Here is a 23,612-nt window from a genome sequence, read left to right as displayed (position 1 = left end):
TAATCAGCCAATCGGAAGCAGCGAGATTGCGCTGCTGGTAATCGTTATTATTATCGGTGCTTATCGGTGCACCAGCCCTCCATATAAATCATAGCATATTATTTTACGTGTATGAGTCACAACATTTGCAGCAGAGAAACATAAAAAATATACAACATTGGACTGTGTATAATAAGTATATAAATAAGAAATACTACGCGCCCACACTTTGGGTCCGATTCAGACATCAGGCATTTATCGGTATACTGTGCATGCATATGGACCGCAATGTGCGTGCACAACGCCTGCTAGCGAAAAGGCCCTGCTACTTTCTTCCTTCGCTAGCCATTCACAAGGTGCGCTAAGAAAAACAAGGCATGGCAGAAAAAAAACACTAGGCGTGCCCAAGCGTATTAGCGGAGGGTGTGTGATGACAGCTCTTGCATCGCGATCGCACGCTGTGTACACGTGGGGCGATACGGGCAAACCTTCTAAGCATTGGGGGCAGCCATTTTGTCATGTATTTTTTCATTAGAACTGCAGGAGATGGAGCCAGGAGGATATCTGCGGTGCCGGACCTGGAATGCGGCGGTGGTGGCGTCACGGGCAGCTCTCAGCAGGTACAGGGAGACTGTCTGCCCTGTGGAGCACCAGTGGCGCTCCGTTGGCGCTTGCTCCCCCAAGCAGTCGCGGTGGACCATCCTCTGGGCGTAGGTCGACATAGGTTGACATGGATACCAAGCGTAGGTTGACATGGACACCATATAAGTGTGACATGTCCCCTTGCAAGGCTCGCTGCGCACAGCACACTCCCCCCCCCCCCCCCCCTATGCCCACTGGGATGGTAAAATATGAACAAGACGGTTTAAAAAAAATCATGAAAAACTAATTTCTGCCTTTATTCATGTCGACCCAAGGGTGTAACTACCATAGGTGCAAGGGGTGCAGCTGCTATGGGGCCCAGAGCTGAAGGGGGCCCATCTTTACTGTCTAACTTATATGTTTTATATACATTTATCACCATCGGTTGCTAAATAGGGGGCCCTTACAAACTTTTGCTATGGGGCCTACGAATATCTAGTTAAGCCCATGTGTCCATCTTTTGCATGTGTCAACCTATTTACCATGTCGACATATTGCATGTTGACATTTTGATGTGCCGACCTTTTGACTGTCGACCAATAGTGGTTGACCTAATGACAGCTTCCCCATATATCAACAAAACATGCCCCACTATTTATATATGTCCTAAGGTCACAATCCTACATCTTTGTGAACCAATAGAAACTGTTCATTTAACCATCTTTCAGGGCACAAGCACATTGGATGCTGTTTCCTGTAAAGCAAAAGCTGTGTTTCATCAGTTGTATATTTTGCTTTGTGTCATAACACAGTTAAGCTAATGGTACAATTTGGACTAAACCATTCCAATGTGTGTTTTTTTTTTTTTTTTACTGCTTTGTGTTTGGAATCGTTGTCATTCTGCATGAATCACAATCTGTTACAGTTCAGCTCACAGATGGGTTCCCTGGATTTGTAAATCATACTCTTATTTCATCTGTCCACAGATCATTCTCCTAATAGCCCTTCCCTGGCACAAGTGACTCCACTTTTTGAAAAGCGGTTATTTATTTTATAGTCATCTTATATACTTTACTATTGACATTGTGGCAGAGATCCCGGCAGGAGTCAGCTCTCCTTTATTCAGACCTCCTGTGGACAACAGAACATAGCCATCATCCGGTCAGACAGGTGCGTTGCATCATTTTCGGCTTGATAGCAAGCTTGAATTTTCAAGATCAGCGAATCAATGTCTCCCAGTTCCAAGATAGCGTCGCAGCAATCCAAAATTAGAGGCAACCACTTTGGGTAGTCTCAGTTAGCCAATCACGGCTCGCAGCATCAAACAGTAATGCTGGGTACACACCAAAATGATTTGGGCACAATCCCATCAATCTGGATCCAATTCAGACCGATTTGATGCAGATTGGGTCAAAATCCTTTGGTTGGATCCGAATTGGATCCGATTCCATCCTACCTGCTGCAGGCAGGATCTGTTTAAGATCAATTCATCTGAATACAGATGGGATTGGCTCATATGCAAATCGTATGCAAATCGGATTGCACGATTTGCATACAATTTGCATCCAATCCAAATCGTTTTGGTGTGTACCCAGCATTACTCTCTGTTTGTAAGAGTCAAGAATGAAGCTGAGGATTGGAGAGACCTATAGTACCGGGAAGTAAAAAAAAGGAAACAAAGCTCCAGACGCATCCACTATCTTTGGCCTCACTAGGGGGGTGATTCAGTCCTGCCCCCTGAGCGATGTTTCGTGCTTACACATGTGCAAACCCCTGTAGTGAATTCCTTCAGCGGGTTTCACACTCGCTGGGATTAGGCGGATATCGGGTGCTGGAAAAATCAGTCCAGGCTGACTTTTCTTAGCGAACAGTGGATAAATCATTTGATGGTGAGCGATGATCGAACGATTTCTCTCCCGTTCGGGCGCATGCGAGCGGTTGTGTATGCGAATGCATCCGCTCGAATCCTAGGGAACAGAATCGCCCGTTGGAGAATCAGCCAACGTTTACCTGCTAGTTGGGCTGCGAGTACACCCAGCCTAGCAGACAGGTCTGAATCACCCCATTTTTGCACTTCTGACTTACTACTAGACCAACAGAGCATTTGGGTGCTCGGCCTATGTACACGGTTACATTTAGTATTAGAGTTTGTCTGCACCCGCACCAACTTCTGGGCTACAAGATGCCTGTATTCCTGCCACAATGACGTTTGCCCACCAAGACTGGGCAGTGGGCCATCAGTTATATCATTATAGTAGCAGTTTATTTGCTTTAACAGAGTGTAAATCTGGGTACACATGAGGCAATATGTCTGGTGGATTGGACCAACATATTGGGCACATTGTTTAGTGTGTACCAACTGATGAATGCACCCGCGGGGTATTTGCCAGGGCAATGCTGCATGTCCAACCTGATGGCATGATGACATGCATAGGAATGCACCCATGAACAATATATTGTGTGATCAGGCGATATATCGTTCAGTATCTATGGGACCGACAATGTTTCATTGCATTAGATTTCCTGTCGGCTGGGTATATTCATTGTTAAGCGTGTTCAGCCAGGCTGACTGGTCGGTAGGGCTGAATGCTTTGGCCGGGGGGACTTGTATAAAAAGTCTCCCCCCGGCTGTGGCATTACCCTGCTGGCTGGTTTGGCCTGGGGCTGGTTCTTAAAATACGGGGGATCCCTAGTCATTTTGTCCCCCATATTTTGGGAACCAGCCCCGGACCTGGAGCCTGGGGCTGGTTGTTAAAAATCGGGGAACCCCTATTTGTCGGGTTCCCTGATTTTTATTTACCGGCCCCAACTCCTTAAGCCTGGTGCTGGTTACAGCTGTGAGGGGGACCCCACGCTGGTTTATAAAAAATAAAAAATTACACCTTGCAGCCTGCACGGATCTGACGGATATGATGGATCTGACTGATATGATGGATCTGACTGATCCATGCAGACTGCCTGCACTAATTCGTATTAGCGGCCGTATATATACGGCCAGCTAATTTGAATTACTCAGTGTTGCCGACTCTACTGGAATGTCCGTGAGACTCCCGGAATTGTGGGTAATCTCACGGACTCCTGGGTAGAGCCCCCTTTCTCCCGGAGCATCGCTTCCCCCTGCCACAATGGCTACAGCGCGAGATAACCACAATGACGCAGCCAACGCAATGACGCGTGAAGCAGAGTCATCACGTTGGCGGTGTCATCGCTGTTATCTTGAACATGCGCAGTAGCCATCCCGGAAGAGACGCGGCAGAGACGCACAGAGCCGCAGAGAGGACAGAGGAGCGATGGCTGCAGGAGAAACCTGTTCTCTCTCCATATTTTACTGCAAAGCCCCCCTCCTCCCCCTACACCTGTCCTACCTCATTCAGTGGTCGTCACCTTCCAAGTGCACAGTGCAAGTGCAACATGTGATGACCCGTGCAGCTTCTTGCTGCCCCGGCCATCAATCTGCCAGGCTACCACCCATCTGATACTGTGCTACAGAAATATGTAATCAAGTGCTGTACAGCTCGCTGCCCCAGCCCTGTCCAATCTGCCAGGCTTCCGCCCATCCACTAAAATCATTTTAGTGGATGGGCAGAAGCCTGGCAGATTGGACAGGGCTGGGGCAGCGAGAAGCTGTACAGCACTTGATTTCATTTATCTGTAGCACAGTATCAGATGGGTGGAAGCCTGGCAGATTGATGGCATATTCTGCAAGTGTTGTACAGCTTCTCGCTGCCCTAGCCCTGTCCAATCTGCCAGGCTTCTGCCCATCCATGTAAATCATTTATGCCCCGTCCAGCTTCTCGCTGCCCTGGCCCTGTCCAATCTGCCAGGCTTCTGCCCATCCACTGTGCTACAAAAAAATGTGGCTGCATGTTTATCAAAATATTGCAAGGCCCGCCCCCTGGCGACGCAAGGCCCGCCCCCTGGTGACGCAAGGCCCGTCCCCTACCTTTTACTTTTCTCCTTGAAATGAGTAGGCAACCCTGGAATTGCTATGACATCGGAGGGTTACAAAGCAGTCATATATGACTGCTTTGTAAATCCCCCTCCGGAACACGACTGTGCATACGACTGAAACAGTCGTAGGGAAAATACTAATACGAAAAACTAGGTTTTTCATATTCGTAAATTTCCCCCAAGATATCTGTTCCTGGTGGATTTTTTTCTGGTGGATCTTTTGCTAAGGATGACAGTTGCATGTTGGGGATAGGCTTGACACACAATATTACAGAAAGTCTGTTCTCTGTGTTTCTGGCCCTTTTTTTTTTTTTATTTTTTATGTTATCGACAATGTACATGGGCCCTTATTCAGATCTGATCGCAGTACAAATTTGTTCTCAAAATGGGCAAAACCATGTGCACTGCAGGTGGGGCAGATGTAACATGTGGAGAGAGAGTTAGATTTGTGTGAGTTATTTTGTTTCCGTGCAGGGTAAATACTGGGTGCATTATTTTTACACTGCAATTTAGATTTCAGATTCAACAGACCCCACCCAAATCTAACTCTCTCTGCACATGTTACATCTGCCCCACCTGCAGTGCACATGGTTTTGCCCATTTTGAGAACAAATTTGTACTGCGATCAGATCTGAATAAGGGCCCATGGTACATCGTACAAAGGCATATAAGTACAGTACAACAGTAAAGTCAAATCTCCCAACACTGCAAGTCACGGTATACAGTTAACGCTATTTAAGTCAAGATGCATTGGGTCGACAACTGAAAGTCGACACTTAAAATAGGTCCACATGGCTAAGGTCGACAATCAAAATGTCGACATTACTTTTTCAGGGCGACATGTGCAGACAGGTGGTATTTCATGCCCTACCATCCACTATGGCGTGGTGGGAGAAGAAAATAGTGTTCCCAAAGCATGGCTAGCGCAGCGGGCCATGAGAGGTGACGTGGTACACTTTGACGGTATCCATGTCGACTATGTTGACTTTCGGAACAAAAAAAACATGAAAACATGTTGACCTTTTGACTGTCGCTCTTCCCATTGTTGACCGAATGCTTGTGTCCACCTTCCAGCCATGTCGACATATTTCATCAGAGCAGATGATGCGGCCATCTCCGGCATGCCCGTGTCAGGAAGGGCCTCCGGTAGGAACACGCCAAGCTGCCTCTAACCTAGCTCCAGTTTCTTCTACCAAACTGCACATTCACTATGTATCTGCTGAGAAACAGATCCACTGGAAGCTGCTCTAATTGTCTAGTGTTGTACACAGGTAAAGGAGGATGGATCCTTATGCAATATGCAGTGATTCTAATAGCGCATTACTTATTCATTTATGTAGATAGATTAAAGTCTTTTGCAAACATATTGCAGCCTACATACAACAAACACATTAATAAGACTTGATATTCAAAGGAAGCGCAAGACAAACAGATCCTTTCCTATACGCAGTACAGGAGCTGCTGAAGCAATCTATGGACTGAATTAAACTCCCCAGTCATAGCGATCACAGATGGTTCTTCTACTACAAATCCCCCTGGACATGGGAAAGTTTGGGGTTCATTTTTATCTGATCGCATTCTCTGCTACTATTCTCTGCTACAGGGGAACGCACAGTGTATTATGGGTGTCCCCATAAAAACGAAGGGAGTTCCCCTGGGAATGTAGGCGCGTCGATGCAAGTATACACAGCCTAGTGAACAGTTTTGAATCAGGCCCCATAGCTAACTTTCATCATAAGAAAAACAAGTTCAGCTTGTCCAGCCAAAGTATCCCTCACCTCCAACTCATCCAGATCCAGTAACAATGGTACTGCTTTCACAGAGGCCCCATACAACACCAGGAGTCACCAATACTTTCTCCATTCCCTGCAGATCCAGACACAGTTCTGCTAACATCATCTTCCGCAGGTACACGTCTCTTGTGGCAGTACAGGTTGAGTATCCCTCATCCATATATCCCAAAACCCGAAATATTCGGAAAACCATAGATTTTCAGATTATTCCGGGATTTTTTTTATCACATTTGTGATTTTCTACAAACTTTGCTCTAAAGGTGATCAGTTCTTCATTTCTCTCGAATTTGCTCCAGACCTGACTTGATATTGACCAGTCTAGCCCTTATACCACAGCCTCATGGGTTCCACAGCAACATATGAAAAAATGCAGTTCAGGCAAAGTAGATAACCAAGCATTACAATGTCCCAGATTTACCACACAGTATAAACCACCAGATTTACTTTGTGCAGTGCTTTTGTGGCATTGAAGAGTTGTTTGGAAGTGAGTTATTTACTTAAGGTCCGAGAGTTGTCGTGTTAATTTGTAGCATTGTTATCCTGGTTATAATGTAAGCAATGAGGAGACACATATGAAGGATTAAGCAAATTCAACAATGATTGCGTGCCTCCATACACTGAACAATATGGGGGAATGTAGTCCGTGAATAGATGCTGTGCACAGGCAGGCAGAGGGGCTGGGGGCTGGCCAGCAGCTTACAGAGCTGCTGGGCATGCCCCCACAGCGGCGGAAAATGGGGCGTGGCCTCACGGGAGCGCTGCGAGTATAGACTATGCCCATTTTTGGCAGGCTGTGCCCCCCAAAATTTGCCGCGCCCCGGTCTCCTCCAATGTTGGCAAGTATGGGTGATAGGTTCATTCCCACCATGGCCCTGATGGTGTGTACACACTTTTACAATGTGCATGAGATTTTCACTATATAGTCAAAATCTCATCTGGATCTCATGCAGATTGTATGGGTTTTAACCCTTGCGATCCCGATGCGCGCTCCCGTATCGTAGCCAGAAAGTCTTGGCTGCATAGACTATATAGTGCAGATCTTTACTATATAGTCTAAATTGTATGCAGATAGTCTAAATTGTATACATAGTCTAAATTGTAATATAGTCTAAATTGTACAAGTGTGTACACACCTTAACTGTCGGAGTTTGTATAGTTTACTCTGGGTACTCCGGTTTCTTCCAACAATCCAAAAATATGCTGATAGGTTTATTGGCTTCCAACAAAATGAACCCAATGATTGGGGGGGAGATTCTCTAAGAATCTCCGCCCCCCTTCGCATATTTAATTATCGCATATGTTGTAACATATGCGATAATTAAGGCAAAGGACAGCTCTTGCGTTAAGAGCTGTCCTTTGCGGTGAGAGTCGCCGGGTCCCAGCAGGTCCCGGCGGCTCCCCCCTCCCTCACACACCCAGCGCTGCTGCTGCTGCGCCGGGCTCTCCTTCTCTCTGCACCCGGAAGAGGATCAGTGCAGGGAGGAGGTCACAGGTCCGGGCAGCACAGCTCTGTGCTGCCTGGACACAGGTGAGGTGGGAGGGGGAGATGCGGGGCGGCGGGGGATGCTGACAGCATCCAAAAATGCGGTAAAAACCCCGATAACGGGGTTTTTACCGCATTTTTCGCTTAGAGAATCTCCCCCTGAATGTGTGTATTTGTACATGTAGTAGGGAATATACTGAAGATCGTAAGCCCCATTGGGGCAGGGACTAGTGTGAATGTTCAAATATTCTCTAAAAAGCGCTGCGGAATATGTATGCGCTATAACTGTTAATAAAATATAAGAATGGGGTTTGTACCGCGCTCTGATTGAAGCTGCTCCGGTATATTGATTTTGCTTTGCCGCAGCTCCATATGTTTGCAGCGGGATTCAGCGGGGTTAATTGTAGATTGGTTGAAGATTGTCCCAGCTGGATCCCGCTGCAAACGGAGGGAGCCGTGGCAAAGGAACATCAACACCGTGGCCACAAAGCAAACCTCCTGCAGAAGATTCCCGACACCTCCCACAGTAAATCTCCAGGCATGGAGAAAGGAAGCCGCGGCATAAGGTAACTCAGCCACAGAGCTGACTAAAGATCCCTGCCGCTTAGCAGGGATAGATAGGTTGGCACCAGGCACTCCGCCACTCCATAGAAGAGTGTAAACATTTTAAAATTAACCTCAATATTTTGCTTACAGGTCATACTCATTTGTATCATCTATTTTTATTTATATTTATTTTCATTTCACTTCATTTTATTTATTTTTCTCCTTGCACACAAACCTAATTATTATATTATGGAGACTATATTGTCCTGTGCATCCAAGTACCCCAACCCTACACCCTGTCCTCAGGGCCGGTGCAAGGCATCTAGGCGCCCTCGGCAAACCTACAGGATACCGCCCCCCCCCCCCCCCCAATAGAGGCAGGAAGCACCACCGTGTAAAAAAGAAATAGCTGCCATTGACACCCGACCCCCCCCCACCCCGCACCACTTTGTAAAAATAATTACCATGCAGAGGAGGATGAACCCCCCCATAGAGGGGGGAAGCAAGCCCCACCGAGTAGCTGGGCTGGGGGAGGGGGCGGGCAGCGGCAGCTCCTCCACCCGCCGGAGATTTACAAGACAGGAGCATTGCTCACTCACTGTCTGTGCCGCTGACTTGCCGGCGGGGGCTGTAGCTGTAGGCCCGCCTGGCCAGGCCTGATGACTTGCGACTGACTGACTAGTCTGTCAGCGCCTGGCAGGCGGCAGCGCAGCAAGGTACTACACTACACGGGCGGGCTCCGGCGGGGGGGGGGGGGGGGGGGGGGACAGGGTGGGGGAATACTTACATAACAGCTGCACACTTGTTTCTGTAGAAGTCTTGCAGGCAGCTTGCTTCTTGATCCTCTCCTCTGCGGACTGAGGTAGCGACGTAGCTTCCTGCTGCTTCTGCTTCTGGCCGGCTTACTACCGCCCTCCAGTGCCTAACCTTGCCTAGTGGTGGCGCCGGCCCTGCCTGTCCTTTCAACTAGGGAGCATCACTCCTACAGCATGTCCTTTCATCTAGGTAACCTCACCTTACACCTTGGCCCCTTCTTCCAAATACCCCACCCATTCTTCCTGTCCCTTCATCCAGGTTCCCTCACCCTTATACCCTGTCCCGTTCATTCAGGTACTTTACCCTAAAGGTGCATACACACTGTACAATTTTTTTGACCAATTTTGTTGAAAGACATTTCCCTTGAACCCCTGGACGAAAGATGTTGACGAAAGATATTGACGACAGACGAAAGATGAAAGATCAAGCTACCGTTTATAGGCTATTTTTGAAAGGTATCCAAATTGAGCTCCATGCACAGTTGACGAACAGTCTTGATGAACAACTGGCGGGTATGCGCATCATCATTCGTCGTTCGTCTGTCGTCAATATCTTTCGTAAACATCTTTCGTCCAGGACACTGGGTTCAATGGAAATGTCTTTCAACAAAATTGGTCCAAAAAATTGTACAGTGTGTATGCACCTTTACTCCACTCCATAAAAAAGACTCACACTTTATTTTTGTTATAGCTCCACTATAACCTGATTGAGGTGGACACTAGCTATGTCCTCCCTGGAGATAGCCAAAACCCATAACAATGGCAACACCCTGTGTGTATACCACATTCACACCACACTGGTCATGCCCCATCACTAATCACACCCAAGGGAACTTGTGAATTATCTGGGCGCCCGATATTTTGATCGGGTCCGAAAAAATCGCGTCGCTTCGCGTTCCATCGCGTGTTAAACAAATGCCATGCCATGCGAGGTGACGAGAGAAGGACCCGGTTTTAGCAGTGGACCCGATTTTAACATTGGAATCAATGTAAAATGGTCCCTGAGACCCGTTTTTACATTTATTTCAATGTAAAAATGCCCCAAACCCCCCAAAAAGTGAATAAAGGGAAATCCCTCCCCCATTGTTAACGCCACCCCACTAATGACGCCAACCCGAAGCGTGGCGAGCACAGCGAGCCTGCGAGGGGCGGCGGTACGCGTCCTCCGACCTTTTCATACCCCCACTATCCACGTCGGCGTGGAGTTGAGAATATAAAGTGTGGCGAGCACAGCGAGCCACCGAGCCCGAAGCGTGGCGAGTGCAGCGAGCCCCGCGAGGGGACGCGGACACCTTCACAGCTATCCGCGTCCCCTCGCGGGCTTCACAGGTGTCCGCTGCGCTCGCCACACTTCGGGCTCGGTGGCTCGCTGCGCTCGCCACACTTTATATTCTCAACTCCACGCCGACGTGGATAGTGGGGGTATGAAAAGGTCGGAGGACGCGTACCGCGGCCCCTCGCGGGCACGCTGCGCTCGCCACGCTTCGGGTTCGCGTTGATAGTGGCCTGGTTGTGAACATCCAATATCATTCATCAATATCATTCATATCTGACACATTAAGGACAACAGAATTTAAGGAATAACTGTAATTAATGCGAACAACAAAATTAACATATATCAGCAATAAATTAGAACAACAAGAACACATATCATACAATCATTAATAGGCATAATTACTTCACCAACAAACTTAGTGCATGTAGAATGCGTGTAAATGGGCTGTCACCCGCCAGGCACTTTCGCCACACAAATTCTTGCATGTAAGAGTCAAGGTGATGGCGGGCTGTGCCCTTCTGGTGTTTGTTCAGCCACTTTGCACATCCCCATAGTCTTTCAAAGTTTTGTGTATGTGCTCCAGTGTCAACAAAGTTATATTTATGATTCACCCTAAAATGATTGTATCCAGCACGCTCAAGTTCTGCGGTATTGTACGCACGCCAGCAATCACTTTCAATTGTAGTGCCAGCCTCGATATGCTCTGCAATTGCAGTCATCAGGGTTGTCGCATCTCTCTTTTCCACAGGCAACATGAAACATTCCCCTGTTTCGCGACACACTCCTCCAAAGACCCACTGCTGTGGGAGAACTCTGCCGACATTCGCTTGTCTCTTTGCAAACAGCGACTCATCTATCTCCACAATTTTGCCTACTCCACCAATACGGCGTTGAGGCTGGGACATGAGGTCGCATTGACACGCCTCCCGCATTAAGGCGTTGTAAAAGATAGCCGTCTTATTGCAGATATTCAGATGTTTGTCACAGAACTCTATGGATGTAAGTTCCTCACTCCAGCAGAAAATAAACCTGAGGATTGTCATGAATGGAAGTCTGCATCCAGGGTAAAACAGTGAGGCCCGCAGACTTTGCTTTTTGCCACAGCATTTTATATAGCAGCGCCATTTCCGCTCATTCACGGACAGGCGCATTGGGTGTCCGTTTAGACAGGTAGCTGTCGCTGGAAGAAGCCCATTGTCCTGCATGAACTTCACAGTATCCTCTTCCGTCTTGGGGAGGCTGAAGATACTGCCCGGCAAAGCCATACCGTCAAATAGGATGTAAGGGGCAAAATGGGCCAATATCCAAAGAAATTGAATGAAAATACCTGAAAAATCACCTCAGGAAAAGTCTCATACAAAGCACCACAGCAAACCAGTTGTTATCTCCTGACAAAACTCCTTTAGAGTGAAATTCTGCCAGATGTGGCAGAGGGCGGGATTACAATTGGGCGGGATGGGTTAAAATCGCGTCGCATCCATACAATACCATACAATGCGACGCGATTTTGTCTTCAAGGAAATTTCAAGGGAAGTCGTGTCGCATCGTATTCTTAATGTACTGTAATACAATTTCAACATCGGGCGCCCGGATAATTCACAAGTACCCACCCAAGCTCTTCCAGAGGTTTATAGAGACCTGAGGAAACCCAAATGAACCCTTTGAGTGGCAACATTGGTGTGAGAGATCCTCAAAATATGCACTAAAAATGCCAGTGTCACTCGCAGCAACTTTTTTTTGCATATCGGATCTGAAACACAAGCGGTTAGCCACTTTATATCTGATTTCTCAGGCCAATTGGTGTGAGTGTATGGCCAATTTAAGTCAGAATATTGTGAGGCCCAGGGAAATTTCTCCTCTAGCCTCCCCCACCCCACCAACCCTTCTGGAAAGGCCTGGTCATACAACTGCAGCACGTGCCACACCTGCTGCAGTGGCCATCTAGAAATTTCAGCTACAGGCCAAAATTGACTTTAATCTGACTACAGGCCAATGTTGACTTTAATCTGACTCATCAGTAGGGATGGCCATCGACCATCGATGATTCAAAATCATCGATGGTTCATGGCCGATGTCGAATACTTTTGCCATCGATGGGGGAGAACCAGATGGTTTCCCTCCATCGATGGAAAAGCAAAACTATGTTTTTCTTTTTTTTTTTCCTTTCAAAGTGCCGGGACACCGGGCATAACTCCGCCCCGATACCCATGAAGCCCCGTCCCCGTGTTTTGATTGCCCCACAGGCCAATCAATCAAACACAATGGATGACCATCGATATGTAAAATATCGATGGTCATCCATTGCATAGTTTAGCACGATCGATGGCCTGTTGCAGAATTGCCATCGATGGCAACCATTGATGGCTATGGCAACAATGGCCATCCCTACTCATCAGAAGCGGAAGGGGTAAAGAGATTTATTTCCTGCTCTCACCCCCGGAAAACGCTGCATTACCACCCCAAAATGCCCGCTCGATGTCAATCACCCTGCAATGGATAGCCATCGCAGGCTCCCTTCGCACAAACAGCTTGCGCATGAGCACAACGTGCAGTGCGCATGTGCAGTCATATGGTAATCAATGATTTTGCAGCCCTGCGTTCCAAACTGGCCCTTAGTGCTCTTGGGGGTAAATATAATGAATGGGGGTGGGATAGGGGCGATGGTCCTCATTCAGCTTAGCATATGCGATCCTTAGCAATGCAAATGCAGAAGGTACAGGTACATACCACCTCCTTCCTGCATGTCCAATTGTTGAAAATGCAAATCTAAGCTTGCGTGGACTCCCCACCATCAGAACAGGGCTGAATTTGGGTCCTTCCAATTGGGCCTCAATTAGGCCCAAGATTCATTTTCAAAACAGTGGCTGACCCCCCCCCCCCCCCCCGTGACTGACAGTCTGCTGCCGCTCTACGTCTCCAGTGTTGCAGGACTTCTGTACTTTGCAATGATGGGCGTAACTCCAACCACATTAGAATCATACAGCAGTGCATGTGCACACTCAAACATCGTGCCACCCTATGCGGCATTGGCATTGGGGGACCCCATCGATTTCTTGCTATATAGCTCAATTACAGTAGGATGTAAGCCAGTTTTTCTATCATGCCAGCATGCACATACTGTAGATATTGCTTTTATAAACTCCCTGAAATGGTTTCATATACCTGTGGTGCAGGTTATAATGTGGTGCAGGATAGACCAGATACATGTATGAAACACAGCAAAGAGACGCGTGCCCCAGCTGCATGGAGCAACACTCAGAACCAAACCTCCCGTGAGGCGGCACATGTTTGGGGGTGGCACTTGGATGCTTGTAAAACTGTCAGCCTGAAGTATAGCACATATATACTGCCCCTGTATGCTGTCCTACATTGGGGTAGATTCAATGCTTTTTGTGAGCTGTGACAGTGAGCAGTGCTGACCAGGGCAGCCGAGAGGAATGCCGGGCCCCGGCAAAATGTTGGGGGCATGGCCTAAGTGTGGGAGGTGTGGGCACCTCCTGCAGTTAGGCCACGCCCCCAACACGTTTAGAGGAGGGTGAAAGAAAACTCTAAAAACTGTAATCTCAGCAGCAGCACACACCTACAGCATGTGCTGTGCTGACAGCAGGCTCAGCATGACCTCTCACGCTGTCAGTGAGACACTCATGCTGAGCCTGCTGTCAGCACAGCACATGCTGTAGACGTGTGTGCTGCTGTTGCTACCCGATAGGGACGGAGGGGGAAGGAAGGGGTAGGACCAGGGCCTCTGTGGGGCCCCTCCAGCAAGCCTGGGCCTGGGTAATTAGTACCCGCTCCCCCTCTCGGCTGCCCTGGTGCTGACTGCCAGCCAGCGGTGTAGCTAGGTGCCACGGTGCCCGGAGCAAGGTCATATTTCGAGCCCCCCCCCCCGGTTATGAATTGGGGGCGTGGCTAACATATGTTAGCATGTTACATTTGAAATATATGACGCTGTGGCAGAATCTGCTGCGCTATATAAGACACTGTAACGGAATCTGCTGCTCTATATAAGACGCTGTAACGGAATCTGCTGCGCTATATAAGACGCTGTAACGGAATCTGCTGCTCTATATAAGACGCTGTAACGGAATCTGCTGCGCTATATAATACACTGTAACAGAAACTGCTGCGCTATATAATACACTAACGGAAACTGCTGCGCTATATAAGACACTGTAACGGAATCTGCTGCGCTATATAAGACACTGTAACGGAATCTGCTGCGCTATATAAGACACTGTAACGGAATCTGCTGCGCTATATAAGACACTGTAACGGAAACTGCTGCGCTATATAAGACACTGTAACGGAATCTGCTGCGCTATATAAGACACTGTAACGCAATCTGCTGCGCTATATAAGACACTGTAACGGAATCTGCTGCGCTATATAAGACACTGTAACGGGATCTGCTGCGCTATATAAGACACTGTAACGGAATCTGCTGCGCTATATAAGACACTGTAACGGAATATGCTGCGCTATATAAGACACTGTAACGGGATCTGCTGCGCTATATAAGACACTGTAACGGAATATGCTGCGCTATATAAGGCGCTGTAACGGAATCTGCTGCGCTATATAAGACACTGTAACGCAATCTGCTGCGCTATATAAGACACTGTAACGGAATCTGCTGCGCTATATAAGACACTGTAACGGGATCTGCTGCGCTATATAAGACACTGTAACGGAATCTGCTGCGCTATATAAGACGCTGTAACAGAATATGCTGCGCTATATAAGACACTGTAACGGAATCTGCTGCGCTATATAAGACGCTGTAACGGAATCTGCTGCGCTATATAAGACACTGTAACGGAATCTGCTGCGCTATATAAGACACTGTAACGGAATATGCTGCGCTATATAAGACACTGTAACGGGATCTGCTGCACTATATAAGACACTGTAACGGGATCTGCTGCGCTATATAAGACACTGTAACGGAATATGCTGCGCTATATAAGACACTGTAACGGGATCTGCTGCACTATATAAGACACTGTAACAGAATCTGCTGCGCTATATAAGACGCTGTAACGGAATCTGCTGCGCTATATAAGACACATATAAGAGAGATTCACCCCCCTCCCCTACAAATCCCCTAAACCCCATGATTATTCCCATAATTATTTATCTTTAGTAAAAAACTAAAATCCACCTTGAGAAGAGCAGGGTGGCAGCATAAACCAGAGAGATCCCCCTCCCCCCCCCCCCCAACCAAACCCCCAGACCCCATGATTATTCCCTTAATTCTATATCTTTATTTAAAAAAAAAACGAAAGAAACTACCTTGAGGAGCGCACAGCACAGACATTCCTCTGTAGAGGCAGGGGACTGGGAGGAGTGGAGTCTTCCTTATTCTTATTTTTGCTGCACAGCGCTGCCCGGGAGCCGGCCCGAGCAGCAGCAGCTTGGATAGGGACTTGAGCAGTGAGTCACGTGATGTGACCCCATCACGTCGCGGCGCAGGCCGGGAGCAGGTGAGCAGGGCAGACAGGGGCAGGCGCCGGGCAGGGCAGCCGCCGGCGCACGCTGCCCTGCGTGTGTTAAATGAATTATTACAGGGCAGCAGGACTCCACCTCATTTGCGGAGGGGGGACGGCGCCCTGCGCCCCAACTGTGCCCGGAGCGTGTGCTCCGGTGGCTCCGCCCTCCCTACGCCTCTGCTGCCAGCTGTCACAGCTCACCGTTTCCACCTCTCTGGGTTTTTACAGCCATGTGGAAAAGGCGTGCGCGGCCGCTAAACCAGCGAGGCTCGTGGCTAAATGCAGCGGGCTCCCTGCATTAGTCGCAAGCCTCGCTGTTTGTGAGAATCCTCACCATCATCTGACAGCGAGGGTTCCCCCGGGACATTAGTGAGATCGGCCGGCGCGGGGGTTAAACGGCGAGGGTCGCTTGTTTTCGGAGATCCCCACCATTTAACCCCCTTGCAGTAAGCATTAGTAAATATAGTTAATATTTATTATGGTACTTGTGAGTTATCTGGACGCCCGATTTCAAAATCGGGTCGGATCGGGCACATCGCATCGCATCGCATGCGACCAACGGATTTTTCCATAGGAATCAATGTTAAAATGGACTGAGTCCATTTTAACATGGAATTCAATGGGAAAAAGGGGTCCTTTTCATACCCCTACTATCCAAGTGGGCATGGAGTTGGATATAAACCTGTGGCGAGCGTAGCGAGCCACCGAGCCCGAAGCGTGGCGAGCGTAGCGAGCCCCGCGAGGGGACACGGAATACCGTCCCCTCGCGGGGCTCGCTTCGCTCGCCACGCTTCGGGCTCGGTGGCTCGCTACGCTCGCCACAGGTTTATATCCAACTCCATGCCCACTTGGATAGTAGGGGTATGAAAAGGACCCCTTTTTCCATAGGAATCATTTTAACATTGATTCCTATGGAAAAATCGGGTCATCGCATCCGATGGTCGCATGCGATGCGATATCGCATCGCATCGTATCTGATTGTATGCCTTAACTTAAGGCATACTATCAAAAAATCGGGCGTCCAGATAACTCACAAGTACCTTTATTATATTAGTAAATATAATAAAAAATACCAGTTGGCGGCTTTTCAAAATAAATCAATTAAATCGACTATTATTAAAAGGGGGCATATAAGTAATAACAAAAAAAATAATACAATAATGGGGTGGGGGGGGGGGGGGTGACGTTATTGTTGTGCATAATGGCGCCCTCACCCCTGAATCCGCCCCTGGCATCACTGCCTGTATAATGAAGCACAGCCACTGGCACATAATGCAGGGAGGAGAGTGAGCGCTGGATAGGAACAGCAGCAGTACACGTCTCACCCCGTACGACCACGGAATGACAGCGGCCAGCACCACGTGACGCGGCAGCCCGGGCGATGGGCGGAGCTTGCCCGCGCGTCCCCCCCAGTGCGCGCTCCCGCCCTCCCCCCCCCCCCACCTCCGCTGTCTGGCCGATCCCGCGGTCGCGCGCCCAGTGACGTCAGAGCGGCAGCGGAGAGACAGAGACGGAGATAGCGGGGACGCAGCGGCACCGACAGACGGACTGACAGGGTGACAGAGCGAGAGCCCGCACCGGCCGGCACTCACCTCCAGCGGGATCCCCCCTTCTTCCCCGCCGCCCTCCAACCGGTACCCGGAAACACACCCCCACCCACCCACCCTCCCCACCTGCCGGGATTAGGACCCGGGACTCCTCCGCCCGCTCCCGCCGGACCCGGGACCCCCCGAGCAGTCATGGGCTGCACCCTGAGCGCGGAGGAGAGAGCTGCGCTGGAGAGAAGCAAACAGATCGAGAAGAACCTGAAGGAGGATGGGATCACCGCGGCCAAGGATGTGAAGCTGCTGCTCCTGGGTGAGAGATCCCCGTTATCTACCCCCCCCCCCCCCCCTCCTCCTCCTCCTCCTCCCTGCGCCCGGTACTCTGTATATACACCCCTCTATGTATGTGTGCTGCCCCTGGGTGACAGCTCCCCCTGTAATGTGTATGTATATATATATATATATATATATATATATATCAAAACCCATACGTAGGTGCACATCCCAAATCCACAGGCACCCTCTGTTCCCCTTCTGTGGGCTGTCAGTATTATTGCTGTTTGCCAGATGCCCCTATGCCCTCAGCCAATGTGTCTGATGCCACATATCCCTGGTATATCCCTGCATATGCACATAGATATGACTGGGGGGGCCCCGAGTACACACATCGGTGTGGATTTGGTATCGGGTGCAGGGTAGGATGCTGCATGGGATAATACAGTGCATGCATCTGTGTGTGAGCTGTGCCAGCTTCCATCTAATCATCCTGATGGAAAGTCTTTTTTTCTCCTCTCTGACCCTACAGGGGCCGGGGAATCTGGGAAGAGCACCATTGTGAAGCAGATGAAGTAAGTGGCCTCCCCCCTCCTCCTCCTCCCCCCATTGCTGTGTGTGTGACTGTGAGCCGCCATGTTCCTGCCTGGCCCTTTGCACTGATTGCAAGGAGCTGTTCTCAGCCTGTGGTGCTGAATCTAGTAATGCAGATGTCACCCATACTAACGCACTGCTGAGCATGATGTGAGAGAGGGGGTGCTGCTGCTGCTGCTGGGGTGCAGGCTGTTTTGTATCATGGGGGTACTGGGCCTGGCACTGTCAGGGTAATCAGTACCCGGTGCTGCTTTGTGCAGTATGGAGTCACTGACACTAATTGTTCTGTGACATCCCAGTGACTCAAGGTAGCTGGGATAATGGCACCTCACAGGGAACAGGCTGGATTAGTCCCCAGCGCCATCATCTGCTGCCTGGGTGCCCGAAGTGATCAGCAGGGGGAGACAGTGCAGGGTGGGTGGAAGCTGTAATAGGGTGCAATGCACAGGCTGTCCAACATGCTAGCATAATGGCAATGCTGTGTGCTGAGGAAATTCTGGAATGTGATTGCACAGTGCAGTATGGATATACATGGTGTATACCACTATAGAAATCTATTTATGTACAATGATACTGAAATATACATGATGCAAATAAAAATGGCACCGTGTTATATAAATATACATGATCCAAATGTGCATTGTATGAAACAACGTCTTGCTGAGAACAATCCACACTTCATTGTATACTGCAATCTAGTCCTGTGTGTTTTGGTGATCTGTACATTGCTGATGGGGGAGGTGGGATGCATATGTTAATGTTCTAATAGGATTTTATATTTGCATTTAAATACCTTTTTATAGAAAATATTTTCTCGTAGTATACAGGTTGATTTAAGTAGGTAGCGATATGTGGCATGCATAGAGTGTGATGGGTTAATCCAGATTGTTCTTGGCTAAACTGACACCTGCACTGGTGCAGCCCTGTGATTTGATGGCCTTTAAAGATGGCCGCCTATATAAATGTCGATTCCTTCTTTTATGTCTATCCGGCACACATGTGGATAATACATTGATTGCTATGAGATTACTGAAGGCAGAAGAAACAGATTGTATATGGATAAAATACCGGGTCCTTAGCACTACATGTTAATGATGTGCTGGTCTTTATTCGTAGAGTTGTGCAGGGTGGTTTATTCAGGGCATCGATGTATCAATGGTACTAATATTGCATGGTTGCATATTTTATCTGGCTTATCCAATCCCTTGGCGTAACCTCATGCACCCCCCGTCCCCACGCTGCCGGCCAGAGCTGTATTCAGGCAGTTCAGGAGGTGGACAGCGCCCAGCCGGGATTCGGAAGTGTTCTGGGCGGCGCTAGCTAACTCGGCTCTTTTCGGCCTCACTCGTATATTTCCGTAGAGCTTCCGGGAACTGTCGATCTATTTCGGCTCCCTCCGGATAAAATCGGGAAACTTCGTGATTTTTTTTTTTCTCTTGTATATTATGCCGTCAAAAACAAAAGTAACTAATGTAACATTCATGAGGTTTTTGTTTTCTACAAATAATGTTAAAATGCTATGGGTTTTTTTCCCCCTTAAATTTACATATATTGGGCCTGATTCAGACCTTATTGCAGTTTAGCAAATTCACAGATCGAGCGATTTATCAAATTAAATTGTAACGGGCGATTATTGAATGAACGTGTATATGTGTAATGTACGCATTGCGTGAGGTAACGTAGCGGCAGAAAAGGAGTATGGATTGTAAACGTTAAGTAGACGGAGCTTGACGGACAGGCAGTCAGCGTTTTAGGGTGGAAACAGGCAGTGTTCAGGGAGTGTCTGAAAAAAATGTAGGCGTGCCCTGGCGTTTTCAGGGTGAGTGAAGTCAGTGCCGGCCTTGATCAGCCTGCCTTCTGTCGCAGAGTTGTGGAAGGATCACACTTACTCACATTTGCACAGACTGGAAAAAACATTTCATGGTTCGGGAATTGCGTTTGGATTTGCGGATGCATAGTGACTATTGACCCATTTGCAATTAATTCACAAATTTAAATGGGCTGGGGTTTCTTTCTGCCTGGGTGGCAGCTATCTACTCGCAGTCTTAAGGTGTGTACACATGGTGCAATATGGTCGTTGAGCAATTTTGGCTTATTTCTCAGCGATATATCGCACAGTGTTCTGTTTTTCTCAGCGACTTTTCAGTTTTGACTGACAAGTCACCACTGAAATACCAAAATCGCTGGAGCGACCATTATTGGTTGGTTGTTGGGAGTGTGCCCCTAGTGATTTATCGCTCTGCACACACTAAAAAACCGGGCGATATGCTCTTGTGTACAGGGCATTATTCAACTTTGCAGATCAGCTATCTGGTGTGAATCGGGCCCATTGTACTGTTTGTCTACTGGTTTTCCAATTTAATTTTTTTATGTGCAATAAAATACATTAATACAATGACAACTGATGGTGATTAAATATAGTGGGTTTGCTGCAACATTGAACTCAAGTTCGTTTTGTGCGTGGATCTTAAGCGTAGGCAACTCCGTGTCATGGTGAGTCATTTGCACAAGTGTAATGAAGACATGCTGGTGGAATCGTGGGTTGTGAAGATTTGTGACTATATGGCTATATAAAAGGCCAGTTTTCTCAGGGATCCCGCACACTAGGTATAGCATTGGTGCAATTGCGCACTAATAACTGGTATGAAATCTGAGCGTATATCCCCAGTTTCGCAAACCATCTCTTCTAGGTGGATTTGATCTCCACAATGAAAGCTGCACCAGTGCTTTATATTGGTGCTGCTCTACATTGAAGTCCAACTCGTAGAGGATCAAGCTGCTGATTTCCTAAATACATACCCATGAGTACAGGGATAGGGGAGTGTGGTGGCAGAAATGCATTCAACTCAATATACAGGAAAACATGTGAATGGAATTATGGCCAGCTTGCATTGTACTTGGCATAATCCCCGGTGTGTACAGTGTCTCCAGTGGGGCACATATTGATGTGGATGATTTAATGTTCTCTAAAGCGCAGCATAATATGTAGGTAATATATAATCAAAGGATAACACTTTCAATCAAATGCATTGGATTCCAGATAGGGTTTATTTCTAGTTTCAAATAATCAGCTGCTGTGTTTTATTAGGTTGAATCTGGTGCACATTTATTATTACACCTGGTCATTGCTTATATTCTGACTTGTTGAAATTCACTTAATACAGGCCTGTTTAAACTGTGGCCCTCCAGCTGTTGGGAAACTACACATCCCAGCATGCCTTGCCAGAGTTTTAGCATTCCCTAATGGCAAAACGTTGGCAAGGCATGATGGGACTTGTAGTTTCACAACAGCTGGAGGGCCCTAGTTTGGACATGCCTGATAGTGGATGTGAGCTAGTGTCTGCATTTGATTAAAGGTGCCCATACAAACTAGATGGCATCGCATCTAATTCAAAACACATGCGATGTGATAAAGTACCGAGCATTTTAAACTAGATACGATGCAATCTAGTGCAAAAAGTACGGGCAGCACTTACTGTGCTGTATGACGGGATGTGCGCGGGAACCTGCATCGAATCGCACATCTATGGGCACCTGTACAGGTGCTCTGTAACATTGGTGCTTTTGGGCTCTTTAATCCTGTTTTTTTAATACTAATAGAGCCATTCATTTAAAATATGGTCTGATGGAAGCATGTGTATTCAGGATAAACTTATACATATGTATCGGCGCGATTACATATGTATACATACACATGGGACCTTATTCTGGTTGACTTTCGCAGCCTTGCAAGTCCCACCCCCCTCCTTGCACGCCGCGATCCCACGCACTGGGCGTTCCCATGGATTGTCTTCCCCGCCCCCTGCCCGCAATGCCAGGTGCGAGTGGGACGGTGAGCATGCACTTGCACCAAGCGTCTGCACATAAAGAATATGTGCAAGGTGATAATGCACCAGCCAATCAGCTCCTAGCTGTCATTTTACATATTGTAGCTGATTGGCTACACCATGCACATAATGTTTTTATGGCCATAGCCTCCAAGCTTCATACGTTTACCTCATTGGCTGATAAAGCATGCTGTCCATTAAATTGCCAAGACTTCAGAGCCACAATCCTATGGCTGGAAAATAAGGCCATTAAAACTAAAAACAGGACATGGTTTAAAAACACGGCTTTCATCTCTGTGCAGGCCGTAGTCCCTATAGTGTAATAAAAGGTTTTTCTTCCTGTGCCATTTCCTTCCTGTGTTTTTAGTCTTGGCTGGCATAAATGAACAATTCCTATTCTTGTATATCTGCGTACGTGTCTTCCCTCTATCATTATCGTGTGTTGGAGGTTTTGTATAGATTGTTGCATATTAACAGGAAGATCCTTCTTGCGTCTTACACACAATGGTACAATTGCTGGAAAATCCTTCACTTTTTTTTTTTTGTTGGCAGGTAATGTAAGTTTCATCTGAAAATCTTGGTGTATTTCTCTCTGTGACCATTCTACAATCCATCGTGGAACTGTATAAAATGAATTAAAGATCTGTATCTGCAAACATCAGACCTATTTGGAGAAAGCGTTGTGTGTGTGCTTCTGAATAGCTGTAAAACCAAACCTAAATGTTCCTCTATCAAAGCATCTAAACACACAAGAGGCAGCTAATTCCGTATTCTGTAATTGTTTTCTGTACGTTGGGTGTTATTAGTAAGTAGCACAATGATTATTGGCTCCGGTGACAGTCAAACTGTGTCGGGGAAGGGTGATGGTGGAGGAGTCACCGTCCTTAATTTGCGGAAGAAAATTGTCCTTTGTTTAGGCTCATTCATTGGATGATCCCCATTTCCTTTTCTGTGTTGTTAGAATGTGCATAATAGAGAAAATATTGAACCCAGTATGGTTTGGTCTTCTGATGTAGGGCACCTAGCACAGTTTGGTCTGTATCTCTGCTGAGATACAGAGCTGACAATGCTAGAAGCACCATATAGTGACCCCTCAAGCAGGAAAGAGGAACTTTGTGGGTTTTCAATGTCAAAGGATTCTAGAACGAACTGTAACGATGGCATCATTTGTATATTGGTAGTGTTTGTCGAGTCCCAGAGTTTGTCCATGATGGTACATATGTAGCACACACCCATATTTCCGTATGATGGACCCACTTATGAAGAATCAGAAGTAATGCAAGATGTGACGTAAAAAATATTCCCTTTATCTCTGATATTTAAAGCTATTATGGTTAATCGTAGTGTAAATGCTAAAGCTATTAAATGGTACCTTTTATCTAGGTGCAGTGTAGGCAGTCATTGTGTGGCCTGGAGCAATCTCTTAAGGTGCCCATACACTAGTAAGATTTATCTTCAGA

General features: G+C 47.6%; 1 protein-coding gene and 1 long non-coding RNA gene across 4 annotated transcripts in view; both read left to right on the top strand.

Moving 5' to 3' along the window:
- The window catches only part of LOC146045354 (uncharacterized), a 34,331-nt gene extending 27,866 nt beyond the window's left edge, over positions 1 to 6,465 (top strand). The window contains exons 2-3 of the long non-coding RNA XR_014465423.1: positions 1,548 to 1,731; positions 5,587 to 6,465. This is a non-coding gene — a long non-coding RNA (uncharacterized LOC146045354). The remainder of the gene's footprint in view (positions 1 to 1,547; positions 1,732 to 5,586) is intronic.
- A 10,907-nt stretch (positions 6,466 to 17,372) lies between these two features.
- GNAO1 (G protein subunit alpha o1) overlaps positions 17,373 to 23,612 on the top strand; it is a 176,163-nt gene continuing 169,923 nt past the window's right edge. The window contains exons 1-2 of one of the 3 annotated variants that reach the window (XM_083164156.1): positions 17,373 to 17,771; positions 18,264 to 18,306. In XM_083164156.1, the coding sequence (XP_083020282.1) occupies positions 17,654 to 17,771; positions 18,264 to 18,306 (161 nt within the window). In that variant the 5' untranslated portion in view covers positions 17,373 to 17,653. The remainder of the gene's footprint in view (positions 17,772 to 18,263; positions 18,307 to 23,612) is intronic. The other 2 variants (XM_083164157.1, XM_083164155.1) reach the window with 2 other exon arrangements.

Source organism: Crinia signifera, chromosome 11 (assembly GCF_055691185.1).
Source record: "Crinia signifera chromosome 11, ASM5569118v1, whole genome shotgun sequence".
NCBI lineage: Eukaryota > Metazoa > Chordata > Amphibia > Anura > Myobatrachidae > Crinia > Crinia signifera.
This window is presented reverse-complemented; position numbering and strand designations above follow the sequence as displayed.